The sequence below is a fragment of the Ovis canadensis genome, chromosome 3 (assembly GCF_042477335.2).
Source record: "Ovis canadensis isolate MfBH-ARS-UI-01 breed Bighorn chromosome 3, ARS-UI_OviCan_v2, whole genome shotgun sequence".
Classification (NCBI taxonomy): domain Eukaryota; kingdom Metazoa; phylum Chordata; class Mammalia; order Artiodactyla; family Bovidae; genus Ovis; species Ovis canadensis.
The window spans coordinates 78,208,769-78,232,832 of record NC_091247.1 but is presented as its reverse complement, the minus strand read 5'-3'; the positions used below and the strand labels follow the sequence as shown (position 1 = coordinate 78,232,832).

At 46.6% G+C, this 24,064-nt stretch overlaps 1 protein-coding gene across 1 annotated transcript in view; it reads left to right on the top strand.

Moving 5' to 3' along the window:
• Positions 1 to 17,598: 17,598 nt before the first annotated feature.
• EPAS1 (endothelial PAS domain protein 1) overlaps positions 17,599 to 24,064 on the top strand; it is a 93,885-nt gene continuing 87,419 nt past the window's right edge. Inside the window, exon 1 of the mRNA XM_069583408.2 lies at positions 17,599 to 18,268. Within this exon, the coding sequence (XP_069439509.1) occupies positions 18,243 to 18,268 (26 nt within the window). The 5' untranslated portion in view covers positions 17,599 to 18,242. The remainder of the gene's footprint in view (positions 18,269 to 24,064) is intronic.

Sequence of the window (24,064 nt, the reverse complement as noted above, 5' to 3'; positions counted from 1 at the left end):
AAAAGATCTTCATGACCAAGATAATCACGATGGTGTGATCACTCACCTAGAGCCAGACATCCTGGAATGTGAAGTCAAGGGGGCCTTAGAAAGTATCACTACAAACAAAGCTAGTGGAGGTGATGGAATTCCAGTTGAGCTGTTTCAAATCCTGAAAGATGATGCTGTGAAAGTGCTGCACTCAATATGCCAGCAAATTTGGAAAACTCAGCAGTGGCCACAGGACTGGAAAAGGTCAGTTTTCATTCCAATCCCAAAGAAAGGCAATGCCAAAGAATGCTCAAACTACCACACAATTGCACTCATTTCACATGCTAGTAAAGTAACGCTCAAAATTCTCCAAGCCAGGATTCAGCAATACATGAACCGTGAACTTCCAGATGTTCAAGCTGGTTTTAGAAAAGGCAGAGGAACCAGAGGTCAAATTGCCAACATCTGCTGGATCATCGAAAAAGCAAGAGAGTTCCAGAAAAAACATCTATTTCTGCTTCATTGACTATGCCAAAGCCTTTGACTGTGTGGATCACAAAAAACTGTGGAAAATTCTGAAAGAGATGGGAATATCAGACCACCTGACCTGCCTCTTGAGAAACCTATATGCAGGTCAGGAAGCAGCAGTTAGAACTGGACATGAAACAACAGACTGGTTCCAAATAGGAAAAGAAGTACGTCAAGGCTATTTATTGTCACCCTGCTTATTTAAGTTATAAGCAGAGTACATCATGAGAAACGCTGGGCTGGAAGAAGCACAAGCTGGAATCCAGATTGCCAGGAGAAATATCAATAACCTCAGATATGCAGATGACACCACCCTTATGGCAGAAAGTGAAGAGGAACTAAAAAGCTTCTTGATGAAAGTGTAAGAGGAGAGTGAAAAAGTTGGCTTAAAGCTCAACATTCAGAAAACTAAGATCATGGTATTTGGTCCCATCACTTCATTGTAAATAGATGGGGAAACAGTGGAAACAGTGTCAGACTTTATTTTTTGGGCTCCAAAATCACTGCAGATATTGATTGCAGCCATGAAATTAAAAGACGCTTACTCCTTGGAAGGAAAGTTATGACCAACCTAGATAGCATATTCAAAAGCAGAGACATTACTTTGCCTACTACGGTCCGTCTAGTCAAGCCTATGGTTATTCCTGTGGTCATGCATGGATGTGAGAGTTAGACTGTGAAGAAAGCTGAGCGCCGAAGAATTGATGCTTTTGAACTGTGGTGTTGGCAAAGACTCTTGAGAGTCCCTTGGACTGCAAGGAGATCCAACCAGTCCATTCTAAAGTAGATTGGTCCTGGGTGTTCTTTGGAAGGAATGATGCTAAAGCTGAAACTCCAGTACTTTGGTCACCTCATGTGAAGAATTGACTCATTGGAAAAGACTCTGATGCTGGGAGGGATTGGGGGCAGGAGGAGAAGGGGACGACCGAGGATGAGATGGCTGGATGGCATCACCGACTCGATGGACGTGAGTCTGAGTAAACTCCGGGAGTTGGTGATGGACAGGGAGGCCTGGCATGCTGCGATTCATGGGGTCGCAAAGAGTCGGACACGACTGAGCAACTAAACGGAACTGAACTGAACTGATGGCAAGTTTCCAGACCCCTACCCCCAGATATGCCTGTCTTCAGTAGTTTCCTGCTCAGTTGCCATATGTGGTGGCTGTCATACATATGCCTTCTGAAGGGAAGCCAATAAATATATGCATCTTGGGGTATTAGAGACTTAACATATTTGTCCCCCAGAGGGATCTGTATTGTGAGAGGTACCTGCAAGGAGCACTACTGAGCTGTTGTTTGGCTCTACTGAGCCATTATCAGAGAGAGGGAAGGTTGGCATGGGAATCTGTCTTAGAGCCAGTTGACCATACCCTTTTCCCCTTAGCTTCTTTACCTGGGTGTTCTGCCAGTTCTAGACTGGAGAGTAGAAAGAGGGGAAAGGAACTATCCGTTTTCAAGGAAATTCCCCTCTCACACCTTAACTCCATGCAAATCTGACCTCACTAGATGTCATCCCTGAGAAGAGACTGCACGTGTGGGTCATGAGGGTGGAGGGAAGCGGGTGTTATTCCTGTTCCTCTGTCTTCTGGTCTGCAAGGCTGCCTGGAGCTCCTTGCAAGGCAAGAAGAGCTGGGCCAGCAAACTACTAGGGAGACAAATGTTACTCAAGCAAAAGAGATGAAATAGGCTGCCAAAGGCACATAGGGTGCAGAATGAGAAAGATGGGTGTGGGCATATGGGGAGAAGGAGGGATGAACTTGCATTGATGAGGACCTATTGTGTGCAAGGCACTGTGCTAGTCACATTCATACCCATTACCTCATCTAATCTTCCCAGAAATCTTGTAAAATAATTGTCAGTAGCTGCATTCTCCAACACAGGAGTTTATTTCCTCTCACACCCTTTCTCCATTGTTAGTTTTCCTTTTTATTTTTTCTTTTCTGGTCATAAAGTAATTAGTGTTCCTTATAGACCTGGTATATGAAAATAATAAAGTACAAGAAAGGAAAAAATCATCTATCATCTAATAATAAAAATATAATTATTAGCATGTATGTGTGTATATTTCAGTTTTTAAAATTCATTTTAAACATGTGACATCACATATATATAATATTTTCTATTCTAATAACCTGTATAGCAAAAATATTTTCATGTCATTAAAATTCTTTAAAAGCATCTATATTGCCCTCACAGTGCTCCATTATAAGGATAAACAGCAAGACTAGCTTTTTAGCTTTTCCCCAACTGCTGGACATCTGTTTTTCTATCTTTTGAAATTACAGATAATAGTTCTATAACATCATGTTCCAATATCTTTCTCTGATTTCTGTTTATTTTTTAGGATAGTTTGAAGAAGAGAAGTTACTGGGACAAACTGCATAATTGTGACTTTAAATAATAATTTTACTTTCTGATTTTAAAAGTAACAGTTGCTTATGGTAAAAAATATAGAACACACTAAGAAAAAGAAAATAATATCATCTAAAGCCTTTCAAATTGCTATTATAACATTTTGGTGTGATTGTTTCTTGGTCTTTTTTTCCAGTGACATACATACATAAGTGTAAATAAATATAGCTGCATAAAGTTGGTATTGCACAGCTTATACAATGCTATATTTTACTTATGAGCAAGTATTATATAATAATGTAATATTATATTATTATTAATCATTATAATTATTGTTTAAAATGCTATTTTTAATAGCTGTGCAATTCTACTTTAAGAATGTGCTATACAAATGTAAGCATTCTTTTACAAATGGCCATTTAGATTTCTGTTTTCAAAAACTTCCTATTAATAACTCTGAGATGAATATCTAAACATCTGTGAATATTCATCTTTGACCTCATTTCTGGTTATGTCCTCCAAATAGATTCCTAGAAGTGAAATTACTAGATCAAAATGTACCAGCCTTGTCAAAGCTGTTTGTATGTATTGCCAAACTGTATTCCAAAAGCATTGCTAATAACCAGGCAGAGAGTGTCCATCTTCACATGTCCTTGCAATATTAATTTAGATTAAAACTGCAGTAGCTTTTCATGAGCAAAATATGCTTCACTTCTTTAATTTTCACATTTATAATTAATGATATTTAACATATTTTGAAATGTTTGTTAGCTACTCGTAATTCATTTTTTTGAGAATCATCTGCTCATGAGCCTATCCGCTTATTGTTTTTGTCTTTGCATATTTCTTGTTGTTTTAGATGAAATCTTTATATTTTCAGGATATTATATTCATTCATAAAGAATTTTCCAAATAAAGAAAAATATATATCCATTTTTACAGATGAGTATACCAAAACTCAACAAGGAAAATGAATTATCCAATGTCATTCAACCAGCAGGTGGTGAAGTTGGGATTCAAACACAGGTCTTTCTGACTCCACAACTCTTGATCAGAAAAACAAAAAAAAAGAAGAGGAAAGGAAATGGTACTAGTACATGTGGAAGCCTTAGTGGTGGAACTTGAGTGTGTTCTGAGGGATGAGCAGAAGTCAGTTGTTGGAGGGGCTGGGGACACATATGGAGCAGGAGGAATGAAGTGCCAGGGGAACTGGAAGCCAGGAAGGAGCCTGGCCTGGTGCCAGCTGTGCATTTTTCCTTTCATTGCCTCCAAGTTGAGGGACGTGTGCCTAGCATCCCTTCTTCCTTCATAACCCTTCAGAGGACTCCTCCAGTGTTTACCTATATCCTCTTCAAATCCATGCACATCAGCATAGCCTTTGGTTTGTCCTTACCTGTACATTCCCAAAGCTCTGAGGGGCCCCTTGTTATCTCTTTAAATGATATTTAGAAATGGATATTTAGATGGCCTTGGAGGCAACATCCTCAGCAGAGACCAGAATCTGAGGACTTCTTTGATCCTCTTTTCCCACCTAGTTGCATTTATCCAACCCACATTTTTATTGATGTTGGCTGATTGGCAGGAAAAGAAAGGGAAAGAGGAGGAAAAAGAAGGAAAAAGAAAGAAGACTGGATTGTTGGTCTCCTTAGGATGGGTGCACATGGATTCCAATCCCCTGGGAGGGAACAGATATAAAAACAATAAACATAGTAGTTGAATCTTGCATCCTGGGATCAGACAGATGCCCTATAGAGTGAGGTCAAAGCAGAGATGGAGGAGGTGAAGAAGGAAGAAGAAAGAGGAGGGGCCCCTTGTTACTTGCCTTCTCTCATGGCTCCATCTGGACCCATCTTTAGGGAGTTTGAAATGCTTAAAATTTTATCTTGGCAGTCAACCACACTCTGGGAACTGGATAGAAGCTTGAAGATTTTGAAGCCTTTGTGAAGCCAAGGGTGGAAAGGTAGAGAGGTCACAGTATCTCTGGTGGTGGGGAGAGAATTGTGAGGTTCTGTAAGATCTATGGAAAAGGATGAAGAGCACCAGAAACTATTATCATACAGGATAGGTACTTTAAGGTTCTTAATTAAGGTTCTTAATTCCTTTAAAAGACAGTTGTCTAAAGCAACAACAAGAATGTATCATGGGGCTTATAACAATATCCTCAAGGAATAAAATATATGAGAGCAGTAGAACAGGGAAAGAGGGTGGTAAAGAGAATGATACTGGTTTAAATTCTTATATGTGATAAGGAGGGACTTCCCTATAGCTCAGATGGTAGAGAATCTGCCTGCAACGCAGGTAACCTGGGTTTGATCCCTGGGTCAGGAAGATTCCCTGAGGAAGGAAATGGCAACCCATTCCAGTATTCTTGCCTGGGAAATCCCATGGACAGAGGAGCCTGGCAGGCCATAGTTCATGGGGTTGCCAGGAGTCAGACATGACGAAGCAACTAACACACACACACATGATAAGGATGCATATGGTAATCCCTAGATACTTCAAGAATAAAAGAAGGTTAGCTAAAAAGCCAAAAAAGGGATAAGATGGATTATTAAGTAATAGTTGATCTGAAAGAGAACAAGGAAAACGAAAAAGAAACCAAGAGGCCAAGTAGAAAATAAATGGCAGCACATATTAATTGTAATATATTATCCAGAAAGGGAAGAAATTAAATGATCTCTAAGGTCCTTCCCAGCTTTTGGAGTCTCTGATTTTAGTTGATATCTCCGTGTCAGCATCCAGTTATGCTGGATGTTTGGCATAGTTAGTTAAGGTTACTTATATTCAGGTGATGATTAGGGGCAGGGTTAAATTTAGAGATGTTACTTCTGCAAGGTAGGCCTGGGGTTAAGGCTGATTTAGAGTTGGAGTCTGCTTGGAGTTGCTGCTGGATTTGGTTTGTTGGTCAGATCTGTAGGGTGGGAGAGGACTGGGGTTCAGGAAGATTAGATTGGGTGGGGAAGGGCTGATCCAGCAAGCCTCCTGCAATCTCTCACAGCAGATCTTCATGTTATTCAAAGCATTATACTTTCTCATAGTTAATAACCTCTTTCTTCCAGGACTTTTTTTCTCTAGGACTTTTTCCTCTCTTTCTTTTATGAATGCAGTATAACGTCTATTGATTCAAAACGCCTTTCTTGATTACCTTCTGTGTATCAGGCACCATGTTAGGTGCTGGGAAGGCAGCGTGAACAAGACAAAGCCCCTGACCCCACCAAGCTGATATTCTGTTGGTGGGAGACAAGAAACAAACTTGACTCCAGTCAGAAGAACCAGGCCAGTAGGTCAGAGTGGTCTGGAAGTCTGGAAAGATCCTGTGATGGATGGGGAGAAGGGGCAGCAGGGACAGAGCTCTGGACATGGGTGGAGAGAAGGCAGTGTGGTGCGAGAGGTGGGCAGGAAAGGAGCTTGGAGCAGCAGCAGCAGCTCTTCCCAGTAAACTCTCAGGTTGTATTCTACTTCTGATGGAAGCTCCTGGAGGTTGGAAACCAGGGATTGAGTGGTCTTGAGATCTAAAAGATAACACAGGCTGCTGGGTGAAGAATAGCCTGGAGCAGAGACAAGTGAAAACCAAACAAAATGAAACAAAGGACCAAGAGATAGGAGCCCTGGATTCCCCAACGTGCTGTGCTCGAAGCTGGCTACTCCACTTAGTCTCTCTCCCCTGCTGTCTCTGAAATGCCAGTAGTGATATCTATGCTATTTATGCCATCATGACATAAAGATGGTGCTAGATCATTTTAAAAGTTACTTTTATGACCAGGAGTGGATTGCTGGGTCATATACTAGTTTTATTTTTTTGAATTTTTTAAGGAACCTCCATTCGGTTCTCCATAGTGGCTGTATCAATTTACTGTTCCCACCAACAGTGTTCCCTTTTCTCCACACCCTCTCCAGCATTTATTATATGTAGATTTTTTTGGTGATGATCATTCTGGTGGGTGCGAAGGGATACCTTATTGTAGTTTTGATGTGCATTCCAGAGAAAACCATAATTCCCCCCAAAAATACATGCACCCAATGTTCACTGCAGTGCTATTTACCATAGCCAAGAAAAGAAGCAACCTAAATATCCATCAGCAGAGGAATGGATACAGAAGATTTGGTACACACATACAATGGACTATCACTCAGCCATATAGAACAAAAGTATGCCATTTGCAGAGATGTGGATACACCTATAGACTGTTACACAGAGTGAAGTCAGAAAGAGAAAAACAAATGTCATATATGAACACATATTTAGGAACCTAGAAAAATGGTACAGGTGAACCTATTTGCAAAGCAGAAACAGAGACACTGACACCGAGAAAAACCTGTGGACACCAAGTGGGGAAAAGCCGGGTGGGGAATGAACCGGAAGATTGGGACTGACATAAATACGCTCCTATGTAAAGAACAGAGAGCTAACGAGGACTAATGTATAGCAGAGGGAACTCGGTGCTCTATGGTAACCTAAATGGGAAGGAAATCCAAAAGAAAGTGGGGATATATAGATATACATATAGATCTGATTCATTTACCGTACAGTAGAAACTAACACACTTGGGACTGGTGATCAGCCTGCAGTCACTGCTGAAGCGCTTCATTTTTAGCTCCAAGGCAATTTCCCCTTAAGGAGAAGAGGGATAAGAATCTGGTACTGGCTTCCTCATCGCGAAGTAGAAGCAACAGAAACCTCTTAGGAAGTGCTCGTAGTGTTGTTGCTTTTACTGAAGAGTTATTTCTGTTGCCAGTGGACTGGGAAAAGACCTGTGACACATCAAGAAAGATCTTAGTGCTCCTCCGGTGTGTCACCAGCCCTGCAGGCTGAGTTTGAATAAAAAGCATTTAAACACACACACACACACACACACACACACAAGTGCACAAAGTGAAAAACAAACAAATGCAAGAAGCCAGCCTCTATCTGCACGTACACTTTGGGTAATAGGTAGGCAATTTTTGTGCCTAAGCATTGTCTATGTATTAAAGTTCATTTGATCTTCAAACATCCCTCCCAGTGGGTATCATCATCTCAGTTTTACACATGAGGAAACTGGTAATGGATTTGTCCAAGGATATCAGGCGAGTTGCAGAGCTGGGAGTCTGCCCAGGTCAGCCTGATTCCAAGGCCCTGTGTGCCCCAGTCCTAGGGCCTGCCACCCTAAAGCATCAGTGTCTTGCTCTCCATCAGTCTTTCCATGACAGCCAGTGATCCAGACATCCTGGGAACCTGTCAGGCCATAGATGATTGAGGACAAGGTCAGACCCCTTGCGACTGGTTTGTCATTCAATCCACCAAGAGGCAAATCATCAGCCAGCAAGTATTAATTGAGGGCCTGGGTGAGAAGCCTGGCAGGGGAGGCAGAAGGTGTGCAAGCCTGAGAATAATTCAAGAGCAAGACGCAGCCACATCTAAGCCCAGTGGAGGAGCCGTGCCACCCATCGAGGAAGGCACTGACCAGAGGCTGAGGGTGAGGCAGGGTGCCACTGTTGGGAAGCCAGAGGCCCTGATGGCTTCCCTTCCAGGGCCTGGGACTCCCTCTGGGGCATAGAAAGGGCCACTGGGAGTGCCTGGCACCCACCTCTCCTCTCAGCTTTGCCCAAGTGAGCCAGACCCAGACCCCGGACTCATTGTCCATTTTCCCTACAGAGCCATCCTCTGCATTTCCAGCTCCCAGCTGATAACTGGCTGAGGGACTGAGGCTGCCCTCTGCCTAGATGCAGGAACTGAACTAGGAGAAGGGATTCCTTTCTGTGTGAGGGGAGGTCCCCCAGGAACAGAGAAACTCAGTGGGAAGCCTGTGTGGGGCCAGTGTAGGGCCCTTGAATGTGTGGGGCTGGACTAGTGGCTGCTCTGGGGTGACAAGGTGACAGGGTGTGGGGCTAGCTGAGACCGAAGGCGGAGAGGGAGGCAGAAAAACCTGCCCTTCCTGTCAGGTGGGCCTCCCTGCCTGGCTCCCTCCCTCTCTCTCAACACTATTTTAAAAATGTAACCAGAGGCTTCCCTTGTCCCTACCCACCTGCTCCTGACAGGTGCAGGGAATTCACCTAAACACCCCTACATTAATAAGTGGGGAGGGGGACAGTGGGCCCCCCCCGAAGTAGGCCACTTTAGCAAGCAAAGGGCAGGGGAGAGGTGTCTTTCCTGACTCTTAAAAGCAAATGCCTCTTCATTTTAATGGAAACTGATTTTAAGTAATCTGATTTTAAATGATATCAAATAGAAAAAATGCCTCTTCATTGTAATTTTCTAGCAAAAATTTAAGACAATCTGATTTTTGAAAAAACGATATCAAATAGAAACTACATTTTTAAATGTACAGGATGTGTATGTGCAAGACTTAGGTTTTGTCTGAACTGAATACTTAAATTACAATGTTGTGTTACTTTCAGGTGTACAGCAAAGTGGTTCAGTTTGGGATCCATTTGTCCTGACAGCTTCTCTTAAATTCAATAGAAACTTCTGGAGAAAAAAGATATATTCACTAGGAAAGAAAAACAGGGAAAGAGAAAGGGAGGCGTGGAAAGAAGAAGCGAAGGAGCAGGCACACAGGGCAGGTGGGGGATGGGATTGCCCCAGGCAAGAAATTTAGTGAAAATTTGCAGGGCCGGGGACTCCCTCTAAATCCACTCTTCCCAGCTCTAGGGATTTCCTCATGCTACTTTCACCTAAATAACTGGACTGTGGGGAAGCATTCGAATTGCTTCAACCCTATTTAATCCCCCAAGATGCTATGACCTTCACAGCCACCCATCTGTACTTTCAAGGACACACCTACAGACCAAGATCCCCTCCAACATCAAGGCTGTAATAGTTGGCTCCTTATTTAGAGGGGGAATAGGCAGGAGATTCTAAAATCCACAGGAATTTTGCTCTGATGCTAATGCCGATTGTACAAAGTTTCAGTATAAAGACAGCATGAAGGTTTTGTAAAAATTGAGCTGAACAAGAAAAGTAAACTGTTCTTATGATGCACTGGGAGAAAGTACTTAGCAACCTGAGCCAGGGGCTGCCCAGATCTGCACCCATGTTCTGTTCCACACATGCTCCTAGAATTTGCAGAGAAATACTCACCACTGTACATTGTACAGGTAAAGTCAGTGTGAAATTGTCTTTGGGTCTTTCCAGTACAAGCCTAATTCTGGCCTTAATCATTACACTTCAGGCAGATGAACTTCTCTTTGTAATGCTCTCATATACAATGAACTCTGGGCTCTCTGCCTTGGAGTCATTTACTTAGAACTTTACTATCAGCACATTTCTAGGTCAGAAGGCATCTCTCTACCATAAATTACTGTCTGATGGAGAGACTCTTTAATTTAGCCTAAGACAGAATAAATAAGAGGGCTAATCTGCTATGATAAAAAATGAACAATTAAGATAGAGCATGCCAAGCACCATTGTCTAAAAGTTTTGAAACATCCATGCCTCCTCTTCATTCTGTTGAGGAAGATCATTGAACATGTTGATCATAGCTGGGCTTGTGACCCCAACTCATGCACCAGAGACTACTATCCTCTGAGCGAAACCAAGAGAAATCCTGAGAGTTTAAAATCTTAAGTATTTACAGGCACATTCTCAGCATTACATCCCTGGTTTTCTTCAAAGGGCAAAGACAGAGGTATGCAGTAGAGAAAAATAAAATGTTAAAAATGAGGTTTGTGCGGAAACTTATATCTTGGCTTGGCACCTGGGGAGGTACGTGTGCATGTATATGTGGGTATGTGTGAGCACATTTAGGGACACATTCATGAGTGCTTCAGAAGGTGCCCCTGAAACCCTCCTCTCTAACACCAACTCTGCAGAAAAATGCAGCTCCAGACCCTAGAATTATACAGGTAGAAAAGGTCTTTGCACAGCCACTGCAAATCATAAAGGGGCAAACATTCCCCCCATTCTTTGTATATTAATATGTTTCATAATCAAACTCCTGCAGTATCCAGATCCCTTCAGTGCCATATGTGCACACTAAGTCGCTTTAGTCATGTCTGACTCTGTTCTGTCCATGGGATTCTCTAGGCAAGAATACTAGGGTGGGTTGCCATGCCTTTCTCCAGGGAATCTTCCCAACCCAGGTATCAAACCCAGGTCTCCTGCATTGCAGGCAGATTCTTTACCATCTGAGCCACTAGGGAAGCCCCTTCAGTACCATGGAACTATCCTCACTTAGCTTAGGCCCAAGCCTTGATTGTCTCTTGCTATCTCTGACCACTTCTTAAATCTGCGGGGAGTTTGCTGGGGACACGTGATGACGACTTGGAAGGAAAGCCATTTCTGAGGTTGTGCGGCCCTTCCCTCCCATTTCCTTTTCTGAGACTGAAGCCTAGAGAGTGGGCCAGATGTGACTAGAATTTCCCTCCATTTCTAAGCTCCCTCGTTGATATTGCTGGGTGCCCTGTTGTCTGCCACAGGAGTGCATTGAGGATGGCAGGAAGACAAGGAGATCAAGGGGAGGTGAGACATGAAGATGCTGGAGACCAACTCCTGTCTAACCACACTTCCGCAGAGCACCTGCCTAGACAAGATGCCCAAAGCAGTTCTCTTCCCATGTAGGAAATGGAAGCCCTAACAGTATAGTCTATGGCTGGACCCTAAGCAACCCAGAGATAGTCTCACACCTCTGCCAGCCTAGGCTAATGAGTCAGAAATCATCATGTAATTCAGTGATGCACAGAGTATTCAAACAGCAGAGCTTAAAGGAACTCTAAATATCTAGCCCTCTCGCTTTAAAGAAAAGGGAACTGAGGCCCAGAGATAGGAAACCAATCTGTTTGGTTTTCTCTGGCCGTCGCAGCTACTTCTGTCTTCGCTGTCTTTGTGCATTTGCTGGATACTCCCCTAATCGTGCCCTCCGCTTGCAGCCCTCATGGCTTCTTCAGCTGACCACTCGTGATCTTCTCATAGTTTCTTCCTCCAGCAGCACCTTCACTTTTTCTGCTGGGATCTCCTTGAAGAAGTATATTTGGACACGATCCTCTCTAAAATTCTAGACAGGTAAGCCTATGGATTCCAATCTGGTAAATATTGTACAATATCTGTAAACATTGTACAGACCTAGTGATCACTGCCCAGATCCCCCTTAGAAATGAAGAGCATCCTCCCCCAGGCACTGGTGCCCATGATCAGATATCTTCCCCGGCAGTGGCCAGAACCAATGGTTGATCAGCACAGAGGTACACAGGCCTGTCGTCTCCAACGCAACCCTGAAGGGCTGTTCCAGCTTCAGAACTTCCTGGGGGGATTCACTGGGTGAGGTCTCTGTTGAGATTCCACTTCTTCTTCTGCCCAATCCAGCTTAATTCCTGTTCCTCACACTGGTGCTAATTCCAAGAGTGCTCCTTATTAAACCTCCCTGCACACTCATCTCCCCCTCAAGTTGGCTTCCGAGGAATCCAACCTGCAACAGGCACCATCATCATGATGTAGGCAAGAGGGAGTAACTTCAGAACCTCGTCCTCCCCCTGACAGCATCATGCCACTTCAGCCAGCCTCTTACCCATAGGTGTTCCTCAAGCTCCAGGGGACAGGCATCAACCTCAGGACATGGTCGCTAGTAAGCCCCAGTCACCAGACCTGGAGAGAGTGGTTGGGAGGGTCCTCCCTTCCTCCATGGCCTGGGATGGGGGGACTCCGTGACTTTGACAACTCTGCCCTCAAGACCAAATGTCTAGTCCTTGCCCATATCTATCCACACACTCCCTGAGGCAAGCACTAGCTAAAGCCTGCAAAACCATCTTCAAAAATCTCTTTCTCCAGTTCTGTATCTTGGAAAAAAGGGTAGTTGGTTCCTCTTGTCTTGGGACTGAACTCAGTTGACACTGAACTAGAAAAAGTCCCACTTTAACACCTGGTTACAGACCTTACTTTATTTTTAACAAACCAAACCCACACTACAGGAGTCAGGAGGGTATCTCTGACCCCTATTCTGTATCCTTCTTAGTTGTCCAGGCTCCAGGGTAGTGCTGTTTAGGGCCCAGTATCATCATTTTTAGTGACATTAGCACCTTCACTTCTGCTTGTGCCTTTTTCTCTCTAAGGTGGGGCTGGTGTGTCCTTTCTATGGACCATTCTTCCCACATGTGTGTGATTTTACCACCTTGCAATGGCACCCACCAGCCTGGCAGATGGGCCAATCTAAGCGGCGCTTCTCAGGGCCCTAGCTTTCTTATTAATACACAGCTGGGACTCTAGCTTTTCCTACTTTCTCACTCACTCTTTGTACTGTCTCACCCTCCATCACCAAACTCTCTTAACACTCATTGTTTAGACTCTGATTTTTCTCTCAATTCTGATATTAAAAAACTTTAAGAATATATATGTTGTATATATCAATTTAAAAACAGTTTAGGGGAGAAAATAGGAACATTATCACATTAAATGATTCTTGCTGGTTTCAGAAGTCTTAAAAAGAGAGCAAATGTGTGTCATTATCTGGAAATGTGGGGTATAGACAAATAGAAGCTAGATACATGGTAGCCATGGGCCAAAGACTCCTTCACTGTTAGTTGAAGGACTAATAAGCATGATGGATAGACAAGACCTTTCATGGGCAAAAACCTCATCCCTAGACCTAAAAATGGAAGCCATTAGTCTCAATAGTCATTGATTATCCAGGTTGAGGCATAGGGGAAGCTGGGAAGCTGGGATTCTTGATTATATTTTTTTAGATTTTTTTTTTTAACCATGCTATACGGCGGATGGGAATCTTAGTTCTCTGACAAGAGATCAAACCCACATCCCCTGCACTGGAAGCACAGAGTTTTGACCACTGGACTGTCAGGGAAGTCCCAAGGCTGTGGTTCTTTAAAACTGGATACTTCTCATCAATAAGCACTTAGGAATTCAAAAAAGCTTGATCCTTTCCTCAATAAAAATTACAGAACTCTTTGAAAGATGACAAATTCTGGATTAAGGGTGTCAAGAATCACAACATTTAATAGTAGATACAGCATATGTCTGTGTGAACCATCCCACAGCTTTGGCCGGAATCCAGATGCGGGGGATGGGGGGGTATGGTTTACTGGTGTTGAAGTTCAGTGACGGGAAGTGTGAGAATAGATTTTGTAAAGTCACAACTTAAGAGCTGGTTTCTTTTGGAGGGAGTAACGTGCAAGTGTTCCTTGTTATTTCAAGTGTTATTTCCATAGGGAAGGAGTTGTGGCCTCCCATCTCTGCTCCCGAATCTGCAGCCTCTCCCACCCCTAAAACAACTAAATGTCCAGACAAGGGCCAGATGGGTCATCCTTGAGATAACATGCCTGGTAGCACCAGGCTTCATGCAGGGACTTGTTGACTCTGACAGCCTCTCTTACCTCACTCTAGTTTCAGCCCTGATGTGTGATAATGTGCTGAAAGTCATAAAATACAAAAGAAACAGCCCTGCCTTCCAATATCTCTTCTTCTGGGAAGAGATATTCCAACATAATTTCCAACCACATCCTGGACCATACTGTTACTTTAACAGATTACTGAGGTCTTATTTCTGCCATCGGCACACAGCATCCCAGGTGCCAGCTAACTACCAAGGTTGTAACTTAACTCCTTTTCTCTATCCCATCCTCCTAGGGCTGTGCTCTATAGAGGAGAGGAAGCCAGAGACCCAGTCTTGGAACTTGTTAAAACAAGATGGGTGTTTCCCTGCTGCTGCAGCCTTTGCCACCAAGCAGTTCCGTCTGGAGTAAGGAGAAGGGGGCAAGATTTGTTGGGAGCTGGGCAGTTTTGCTCCCATTTTAAGAAGCTTGGGAGCTTTGCCTAGTAGTGCCCTCTGCTGCCCTCTGTGGCCAAAGCTTCAAGGTCTCTAGAGACACTGAATCTGGGGCTCTCTCTCTCTCTCTCTTCCTGCCATCATCTTATGAAGCTTTTCTCCTTTAGTTCTCCATAGGCTTTACAAGTAAAATGGGACACTCTAGCCACAAGCCTGCTTCTGGTTTACATTCTCAGCTCCTTCCTGCAAAGGTTGTTGAACTGAATCCTGGAAGAAATCTTAAGAGGTCATTGAGTCCGTCAGCTCTGCTTTAAGCAAGACTGGCTGCAACTCTTCTGGGAATTATATAGGCTTTGGCAAATCTCATACTCCAAAATCCTAGGTTCTTCAGTGTTACTCACTGGGATTTCCACAAAATCTGCATAATTGTTTATTTTAGCTTGGGACCTTTCACTTAAGAGGGCAAAAATCCTGGTTAGAAAGATGGGCAGGCTGGCCATGAGAAGGATCTGTTAATATGGTTGATGTGTTCTTGTCTGATGCTTTATCTTTCTTCTTTTTTTAACACAAGTTAATTTCATAAGCTCAACCTTGTTGAAATGTTCTCTTTGGGTTGGAGGTGTCAGTTTGCTACTGGCAAGCACAGCTGAGGACTTAAGAGATTTCTCCTTGCTCTGGGAATGCAAGGTTTTGGGCACCTGAAAGTTGTCAAAGTACATGTTTTTTTTTTTTCCCACTCCAGTCCCAAGTGAGGTGAATAAGCTTAATGCTAATTAATGGAGAACTGTCTCACCAATCGTTTGGCTGGAGAAACCCAACATGAAATTAACTCGTTCCTAAAACCCACCAAAGAATTGATGCTTTTGAACTGCGGTGTTGGAGAAAACACTTGAGAGTCCCTTGGACTGCAAGGAGATCCAACCAGTCCATCCTAAAGGAAATCAGTCCTGGGTATTCATTGGAAGGACTGATGTTAAAGCTGAAACTCCAGTATTTTGGCCACCTGATGCAAAGAGCTGACTTATTTCAAAAGACCCGGATGTTGGGAAAGACTGAAGGCAGGAGGAGAAGGGGACGACGGAGGATGATATGGTTGGATGGCATCACCAACTCAATGGACATGGGTTTGGGTAAACTCCAGAAGTTGGTGATGGACAGGGAGGCCTGGCGAGTAGCAAAGAGTCAGACATGACTGCGCGACTGAACTGAACTGAAAACCCACCAACACCAAGAAAAGGTTCCCTAGAGGGACTTGCAATTTTTTGTTTGAATTTCCTAACTTCGGACCTGATATTTGATTTCAAAGTCTGTGTGCACAGTGCTCAGCAACCCTAGGGAAATGAGAAAATATGCCTGTTTCCCCAGTTCTCTGCTGGTTTTTTCACCTATTCCTATTCTGCTTTCCAGTGCCTTCCAAAGGCTCCTGAAAAGTACTCCCACCCCTCTTATGGCTTGCAAGGGGGCAAACACATGTTTATTTTGTATTTTGGTGGTGACAAAAACTTATACCAAACTCTTATGTATCTTATTTCTTGATACTTCCTTTTGTATTATGTTTTAAAAAACATAAACACCCCCTTGACCATTTTAAGCATACAATTCAGTATTGTTAATATGTTCACATTGTTCATCGTCTAGAACTTTTTCATCCTGCAAAACTAAAACTCTATACATATTAAGCATGAATCCCTCACACCACCCCCTTCTGGTTTGTTTCTTCTATGAATCTGACTGGAAACGTCAAGAGTGGAATCACACAGCGTTTGCCTTTTTGTGACTGGCTTTTTTCACTTAGCCTAACAGTACTGAAGGTGCCTTACAGCAGATTATTTTTGTATAAAATGTGGGGAAACTAAGGGTGGGGGGAGGAACAGCAAGGCTTAGGGTCCTAGGGTGGACGAGTTCCACCACCCTTGTTTTCTCTTCTCTTCAGCTCACACCTGTGAAGCCCGTGCCCTTCTCAAATGAGCTTCAAAGATTAAAATCCTCCCGGTCCCTTCCAGAAATATCCCTGCTGGATCACTGCCATGTAGGTAGGGAATAGGGTGGGATTCTTGGGAGAGCAGTCAGCGACAGCACAGAGCAGAGGATCTGACGGCCCCTGGACCTCTGATCTCCCTACACCTGCAGTCTTTTCGTTACCAGGGCTTCAACTGGACCGCGGAGATACATTGGGCAGGCCTGAAATTATGCGATTTGAGGACACGCTGTCAACTATTATCCCGAGATCACGCTATAAAACCAGACTCCTTCTCCAATTCTGAACTGGCCCGGACCCGCGCGGTGGTGGCCGGGTGTTGGGAGCTGGGCGAGGCAAGCCAGAGCGTCCGAAGGACCTTCGAACAGGCATCCCCTCCAGCTCGGCGCAACCCCGCAGGCAACCGACGTGCCAGGTGAAAGAAGAGAAGAGCAGAGGCAGCAGTAACTCAGTTTCACTGCACTGTTTCCCCGGATCCGACAGGCACAAGGGATCGGTCTCCCTGCCTCTCTCTCTCGGGGCTGCTAAGCTAGCTGCGTTCTGCCGGAAAAACACATCGCCCAGACCGAGCGCAGCGTTTGGGACCTCGGAATTACCCCCCGACCCGATGGCACAGGCAGCGGGGCGAGGGACGCGGGAGCGCGGCATCGCCGAGTGGCTCTATGAAGCGCGGGGCCCTGGGCGCTCGCGGTTGAGCCGGGGTCCCAAGGACAGGGCAGAGGTGGGAGGACCCGGGCTTACGCGAGCACAGGCGCGCCTGCAAGCACCCCCCGGAAACCCGGTCCTCGCCGCCGCTTAGCCCCACCAAGGTGCGCCTCCTCGGTGCGGAGTCCCACCTACCTCCCGCCACCCCGCCGACCTCATAAACAACTTCGCTAACCGCAGAGGTTGGAGGCGGGGCGGGCGGGCCGCGGCCGAGCCGCGCGCGGGGGCCGCGGGGCGGGCCGGGGTCAGGGCACAGGCTGCGGCCGCGCCTCCCGATTGGCCGGGACGCCGAGGGCTGCCGCGGCGCGCGGCGCGGGCGGGGCGGGGGCACCGGGGCGGGGCGGGGCGGACGGGGGCGGGGCCTGCCTGCCTGCGCGAGCCCGCCCCCGGCCCCCGCCCGCGGCGCCCGCGCCCCTCGCGCCCTCCCCACCCCCGCTGGCCGCCGGAGTTTTTAAAGTGGGCTGACCGGCCCGCGAGCCCGACATTCGGGAGCGGCCCGACGCACAGCTCCGGCGCCCGCCGCCTCCCGCCCCAGCTTTCCTGAGGCGGCCGTACAATCCTCGGCAGTGTCCTGAGACTGTATGGTCATAGCCTCCGCGTCTGCCCGGCCCCGGACTCTGCCAACTCCCGTCGTTTTCAAGCCGCTTCTTGTATTTTGAAAACCCAGAAAAGCGACTCCTGACTTCTTTTCGAAGGAAAAAGAAACTTCAGCCCCCTGCTCGGTGCCCACCGCCCCCACTTTTTTTTTGCGTTTGACAGCGTCCTTCCACTCCTTTCCCGACCCCGCCTCCCGGTACAGGTTCCTCCCCGTCACCGTTCTCCACCCCCTTCCCGCGCACCGAGCCTGCCGCCCGCAACTTCCACCTGACCGTGCGGACGCTCGGGACCTGCGAGCACCTGGCACCTTTCACATCGGCGTGGGCCTGGAGGAGTGGGCTAGGGCCACAGCGAAAGTAGCGGCTGCAGCCCCCGCCGGCCCTGGAGCTCAGGTGTTCGGAGCCTCAAAGGGCCCCAGCGACAATGACAGCTGACAAGGAGAAGAAAAGGTAAGCGGGCGTCCGAGCCGGCAGGGGAGTTGGTCCGGGGTGGGGGTGGCGGGGCCCCGCGGGACCGCCGCTGGGAGAGGAGCGCGGAGGGGATTTTGAGGACCCAGGGATCGATTTGGAAGGTTTGGCAGGGGAGCGCAAGTGTCCAGTCTGGGGACGCGCCGCTCCGGCTTCGCGGTCGAGAGTTCTGTGGCCCGAAGGAGTCGGGAATCTGCGCGGACAACGAAGCCAGGAAATGGCCCTAGAGGTCGGAGGTGCTGCCGAGGTACCTTCCAAAATCCATCCGCCTCCAAACCCCGCACCAGACTCACGCCGCCAGCTTGTTGAAACGTTTGTTGGTTGACTCGCTCAAGTCAACTTTCTCACGGCCCACTTGAGGGGCAGCATCCACTCTTTTCCTCGGGACCCGTGGGGTCCTTCTAAATGAGCTCTGCCCGCGCTGCCTCCCGGCACTGGCAAGGGGCCGGAGGCAGAATGCAGCGCTGGGACGGGCCCCGGCAGAGCTGCCAGGGAGCAGTGAAGGGACCCACTCCAGGGCTCCAGACCCCACGGAAGCTGGAAGAAGTCCCTTTCCTCATCCCGCAGCTTGCCTCGGCGGGAGAGTGGGTAGTGGGCCCGGCTGCCTCGCGGAAGCAACTGTCTTCGCGTGTGGGGAGGGGATGGCGACACCGGGCACTCCGGCAGGTCCCGGTGTCTCTCTCCCAAGAGGACAGAGAAGGGCAGCCACGATATGTCCGCCTGCCCTCGCCAGCCTCTCGGCACTGGGTGAGAGGCAACGCGGGCCAACTCTCACTGCCCTCCTGCCCTCTCCCGGCGAGGGTGAGAGCGCACGGCGTGGCGCGCAGACGTGGGAACCACCTTGCCTCCTGCAATCGTGCGCGGCTTGCAGCCTGGCTCCCCTTTCCTCTCAACCTCACTCGTGCCGCCCCAGCGAGCTGGAGCTCTCCGCCCAGTATTCGACAGTGGCTGGCGGGGCTGGGGTACGGGGAACTGTAATCGAAAGCGTGGTGGGCTGGCTGAAGGATCTGAGCCTCCGGAAATCAGCTGCTGGGTGGTTGTACGGTGGTTCGGAGATGAGGAACCCAGCCGCGATGGGCGGGCGTGACTGGCTTCGAACTGGGGAGCCCAAAGAGCTCAGTGCTTGGGTCGATTTACTCGTGTTCCGACTTCGGGACCGGAGCCAGAAACCGTGTATCCTCTGGTCGAAAGCGGCGGTTCCCATCTCGGGGCACCGATAAGGATTTGATAAACAGGAGCAAATCGCGCCCTTTCTGGCAGAGCGCCCGGACCCTTCGCTCCCGGATTGCCGTGGGTGGAAGGGAGAAGGGGAGGGGATTGAGCCTAACTCTGAGTTTACGGCCGCAGCTGCCCCTCCCGTGTCACTGCGGCACCCCCAGGCCTGAGATGGCTAACGGAGTCTTGCCCCGGCCAATCTGGGCCCCCGGAGATCGCAGCGGGCGCGCGCCCCCGGAGGCCTCGGAGCAGCCCTGGAGTCTTCTGTCTTTGAAGGGCAGCGAAGCAGGGAAGGGACTTTAAGATTCCAACGCATTTTGCAAGCCCAGTATAGTCTGCCAATAACAATGATTGAACAATCAAAAAACAAAGTTATAGTCAGCTCCGAGGCCCGTGAGGGAACTTATTGTACATTTTACAACTGTGATGCCTATCGGCGAATGTTGCGATCGCGGAGGTGGGGCCTGACGGCAGTCTTGACAGATGTGTGAAGCGTCAGTTTCTCCCGCGCGGCTTCTGTGCTGTTACATATGTTAATCGTTTCAAGAAACTTAGGAGCAGGGGAGAAATTATTTCGACATACCTGACTGTGGTGCTTCTTTTGTTAGAGTTAGAGGGAGCCAGAATCGGAGCTGGAAAAAAGTCGGGTAATCAGGCTCTGAATTATTCGCGAGAGCAGCAAGTTTAAGAACCACTGTGGGGATTGCCTGTGAGATGTCTAGGAGGCCAGAGCCGGTGGCCCTGCCTGTCTGCTTTGCGACTTCCCTTGGTTTTTATGTCGCAGACCGGCAGGGCAAACATTTGTGTCCCTCACCATCCGGAGCCCTGTGAGAGGCTGTCCAATTCATGTTGGGCTGTTTTGAGACATATTTACTTTTCTAGTCTGGCTCTGTTTGCTGGGGGCAGGCTCCTTGAAGGACCAACGTATAATTAAAATAGGTGAACCAGCGCATTGGAAGTTTTGGTATGTCATGTAAGTGGTGATCCTTAGCTTTGACAGAGTGCTTCACAAGTTCCGTATGAGGCTTTCAGGTTAGGATTCTGTGTATAGATTCTTAAGATGTGATTCTTCTGGTTCAGCAGAGTCTCTTCTTCCCCCAAATGCAAGATGCACGGAACATTCGCAGTGTTCTTCTATCAACAGGCGTTCAAGAAGTGGGCACGATTGTTTTGTTCCAGAACATTCATGCGTCGATGGAGATGTTAATGTTTAATAATAAAAAGTTTACTTTCTAAACGTTTGGCTGGCCTTGACAGAGGGTTTCAAAGTGTGCTCTTTTAGTGGTAGTGGGCATTCCTGCTGATATCAGAGATGGCCAGAAGCTTGCTAAGGGTGCTGCACTCACTTTCTGCACTCACCTGTCAGGAGTGAAGCGAAGGTCTCTTTAATCAGGTTTCTTGGACTGTGAAGAGCTAGAAAATGTCTGGGCTACTCACTTCCTGATCAGACAATTTTTGAGTCCCTTCCCTGAAAGAGGAAACAGTCTGGAAGTTCTCAGGTACATGGGGATTGGAGAGTGGTTTGGATAAATGTAAAGCAGATCCTTGGATGCTCAGGGATCAAAGTCCATTCCTAAAGCTAGACAGCTCAGAGCTCTTTCCCAGAAGGCTTCTATTGCTTAGTGTGGGGCCTCCATGGAAAGAGGATCAGAACTCTCCTGCCAAAGTAAAATCGAAGTCCACCTCTTATTCAAATCTAAAGGCAAAAATACTGCTGGGCAGTTTTTCTCAGTGTAAATATATTTTCTATAAACATTCCTTTAACATTTGATCTCTTTCCAATTGCATTACTGGATGTAGTAAATTGATGTAACACAGGTCAGGTTCAGGTGAATAAAATTTAACTCACACAGCTTTTGTAAAGTTCAAAAGAATGCTCTGACTACAGGTTTTTTCAGTATTGCTGATGGGAATCTTACAGTTTTATGCAAGGACTGTTCCCCAGTGGAGAAGATTGCTTTGTGAAGTAGAGAACTACTGTCAGTGGAGACATCCAAGAGACTATTAGGTTGACTCCTGTACTGAATATGCTGGCAGTTTCACTAGGAGTGAAAACCATGAGACAGAACTGTTTAATTTACTTCAAACGTAAATCAGTCGGTCTGTCTCTCTCTCCCTGTGTAGGGTGATCCTCAGTGTTCTAGGAATCTAGTCTGTAAAATGTTTACAAATAAAACAACCAATTAGGTAATTCTTAGTACTTCAGGATTTTAGCCCAATACATTTGAAAATATTTGCCGTCATTAGTTATCTTAAGATTTAGGCTTTTCCACCTCTCAGGAAATCTCTCCAGTAGTGCTGTTTCTTCCCCCCTCAGTTCTGGCCCATAGCAACATGACTTTTTGTTTTAGCCTAATGAATCTTCCCTTTTGCTTTTGGTACTGACCTTCATTTGTAGTTCATAGCAGGTAGGGCTTTTGCCAATATTGTGAAGTTAACAGTGTTTGCTCCCAGGATTCACAGTACCCTTTATCCTCACTCTCCCAGTACTAATATCTAGTGTCATGATGAAATTAGCTCTGCTATTCATACCATGATATAAACCAATATGAAAGCAAATGTGTATGGAACACCTACCCCCTCTCTGGATAAAATGTTGAGGAGACATTAAGGAATAAGGGATGTAGTCTTGGTCTTTGAGTTGTTTAGTTTGTTGAGGGGAAGGGAAGAACACACAAGGAAGCTTACCTAAAAATATAGGTAGCTGGCAGCTTACTTGTCACTTTTCTATTGAGATCAAATCTTTTGAAGCTAAAGAAGTTCTTATTATACAAGCATAATTATTGAAAAGTATTGTGTGTTTGGGAGTGGGAGAATGGGTTCCTAGTTTTCCCTGGAATCACACAGGAGAGGCTCTGATACCAGCATAAAGACTGGCTCTAAGCGAAGGTCAGTTAGTGTCAGGAGTGATGAGAAGTAGAGGGTTCAAGAGCATCCCTGGGGTATTCTCTGACACCATAGACAGAAGGGCCCCCAGAGTTGTGTGTTTGCTATTCTTTGCACACTTGCTTTGGTGAGGGGCATGAAGGCAGACACCTAGTAGGGGTCTGGGAGGGATGGGGTGGAGAATCCGGTCCCATTATGGGTAATCGTGGAGACAGCCTAGACTCTAGGGAGACCAAGAAGGGAGAGGGAGCTTCTTAATCTGGGCTTTGTGAGTGGGGTTCAGAGGGTGGTCTGTGAGTCTCTGAATGGCTGCTAGTGTTAGGGATATAAGTATTGTTCCCCGCAAGGGAAGTCAGTTCAGCGCTGATAGCCTTTCATAGGTTCTGTGATCTGAAGAAGGTGAGCCCTTGCTCTTGGATGTCTGATTTGGTGATTGCCCTACCTTTCAGGATCTTACTGTTCAGGTCTCAAAGAGGTCCACATTTCACCGCCAGTATTTCTCCCTGTCTTGGAGATGGGGGAGGAGGTTGGCGTGTGCATCTAGTTAAAATTCTGTAGTGTGGCTTAACCTTACCTGTACCCACCTGTCTGTCCACCCACACGTCTGCCTTCGGTAATGGGGGGTGGGGAGCCCAGTGCCCTGCACAGGCTTAGGTCTCATGTAGCTCATTTTGTTACTGCTTCTTAAAATGGCCATGAAATTTTATCTTTACATTTTCTACCATCCTCAAACAGTTATTGGAGGTCTTTTTACATACTAGGAATGTGTGTGTCCTTAATATTAATTATATCTGCAGTAGGACAAAACAAACCAAAAAAAACCTCAGTCTTGTTTGTGTAGGCACCGTCCTCAGAACTTTCCATGCATGAGCTCTTTTAATCCTCATAACCACCCATAAGATAAGCCCTGTTATTATCCCCATTTCCCTGATGGGAAAGCTGAAGCATAGAAAGGCGAGATGCCAATGGTCAAATAGGTAGTATGGCCTATGGCCGAGGCTCAGATTCAAATGGGGCAAAATGCCTTCGGAGCCTTTACTCTTAACCAGTGATCCACACCATCTTGCCTTACCTAAGATGTCTATAAATACCATTCCGGACCTGTGGCAAGTACTCTATAAATTATAACTGCTTTTGCTATTGTATTTATAATTATTATAATTACTTTTCTCTTTTGTGACTCATCACTTGTTTTGACCCTGACATGCAGCAAGGGTTGAAGATCTGAAGGGCAGGCTTGGAAGCCCTGGAAGCTCTTTAGTTTTCATTGGTTTTCCTCGATGCTGTGTGGGCTTTTCTCCAGTTGCAAGGACTGGGAGCTGCTCTCTACTTGCAGTGCACAGGCTTATCACTGCTTCTCTTGTTGTGGAGCACAGGCTCTAGGGAAAGCGGGTTTCGCTAGTTGCAGCGGGCAGGCTCAGTAGTTTTGGCTTCCGGGTTCTAAAACACAGGCTCAATAGTTGTGGCACACAGGCCCAGGCTGCTCTAGGGCACGTGGGATCTTCCTGGACCAGAGATTGAACCGTGTCCCCTGCATTGGCAGGCAGATTCTTAACCACTAGACCACCAGGGAAGCCCTCCACTTCCCACTCTTAACTGCTGTAGCAATAATTCAGGAATTACTGTAACCTTTGGACTCCATTGTGCAGAAGAACCTGTTAGAAGCTCTTCCTCGGT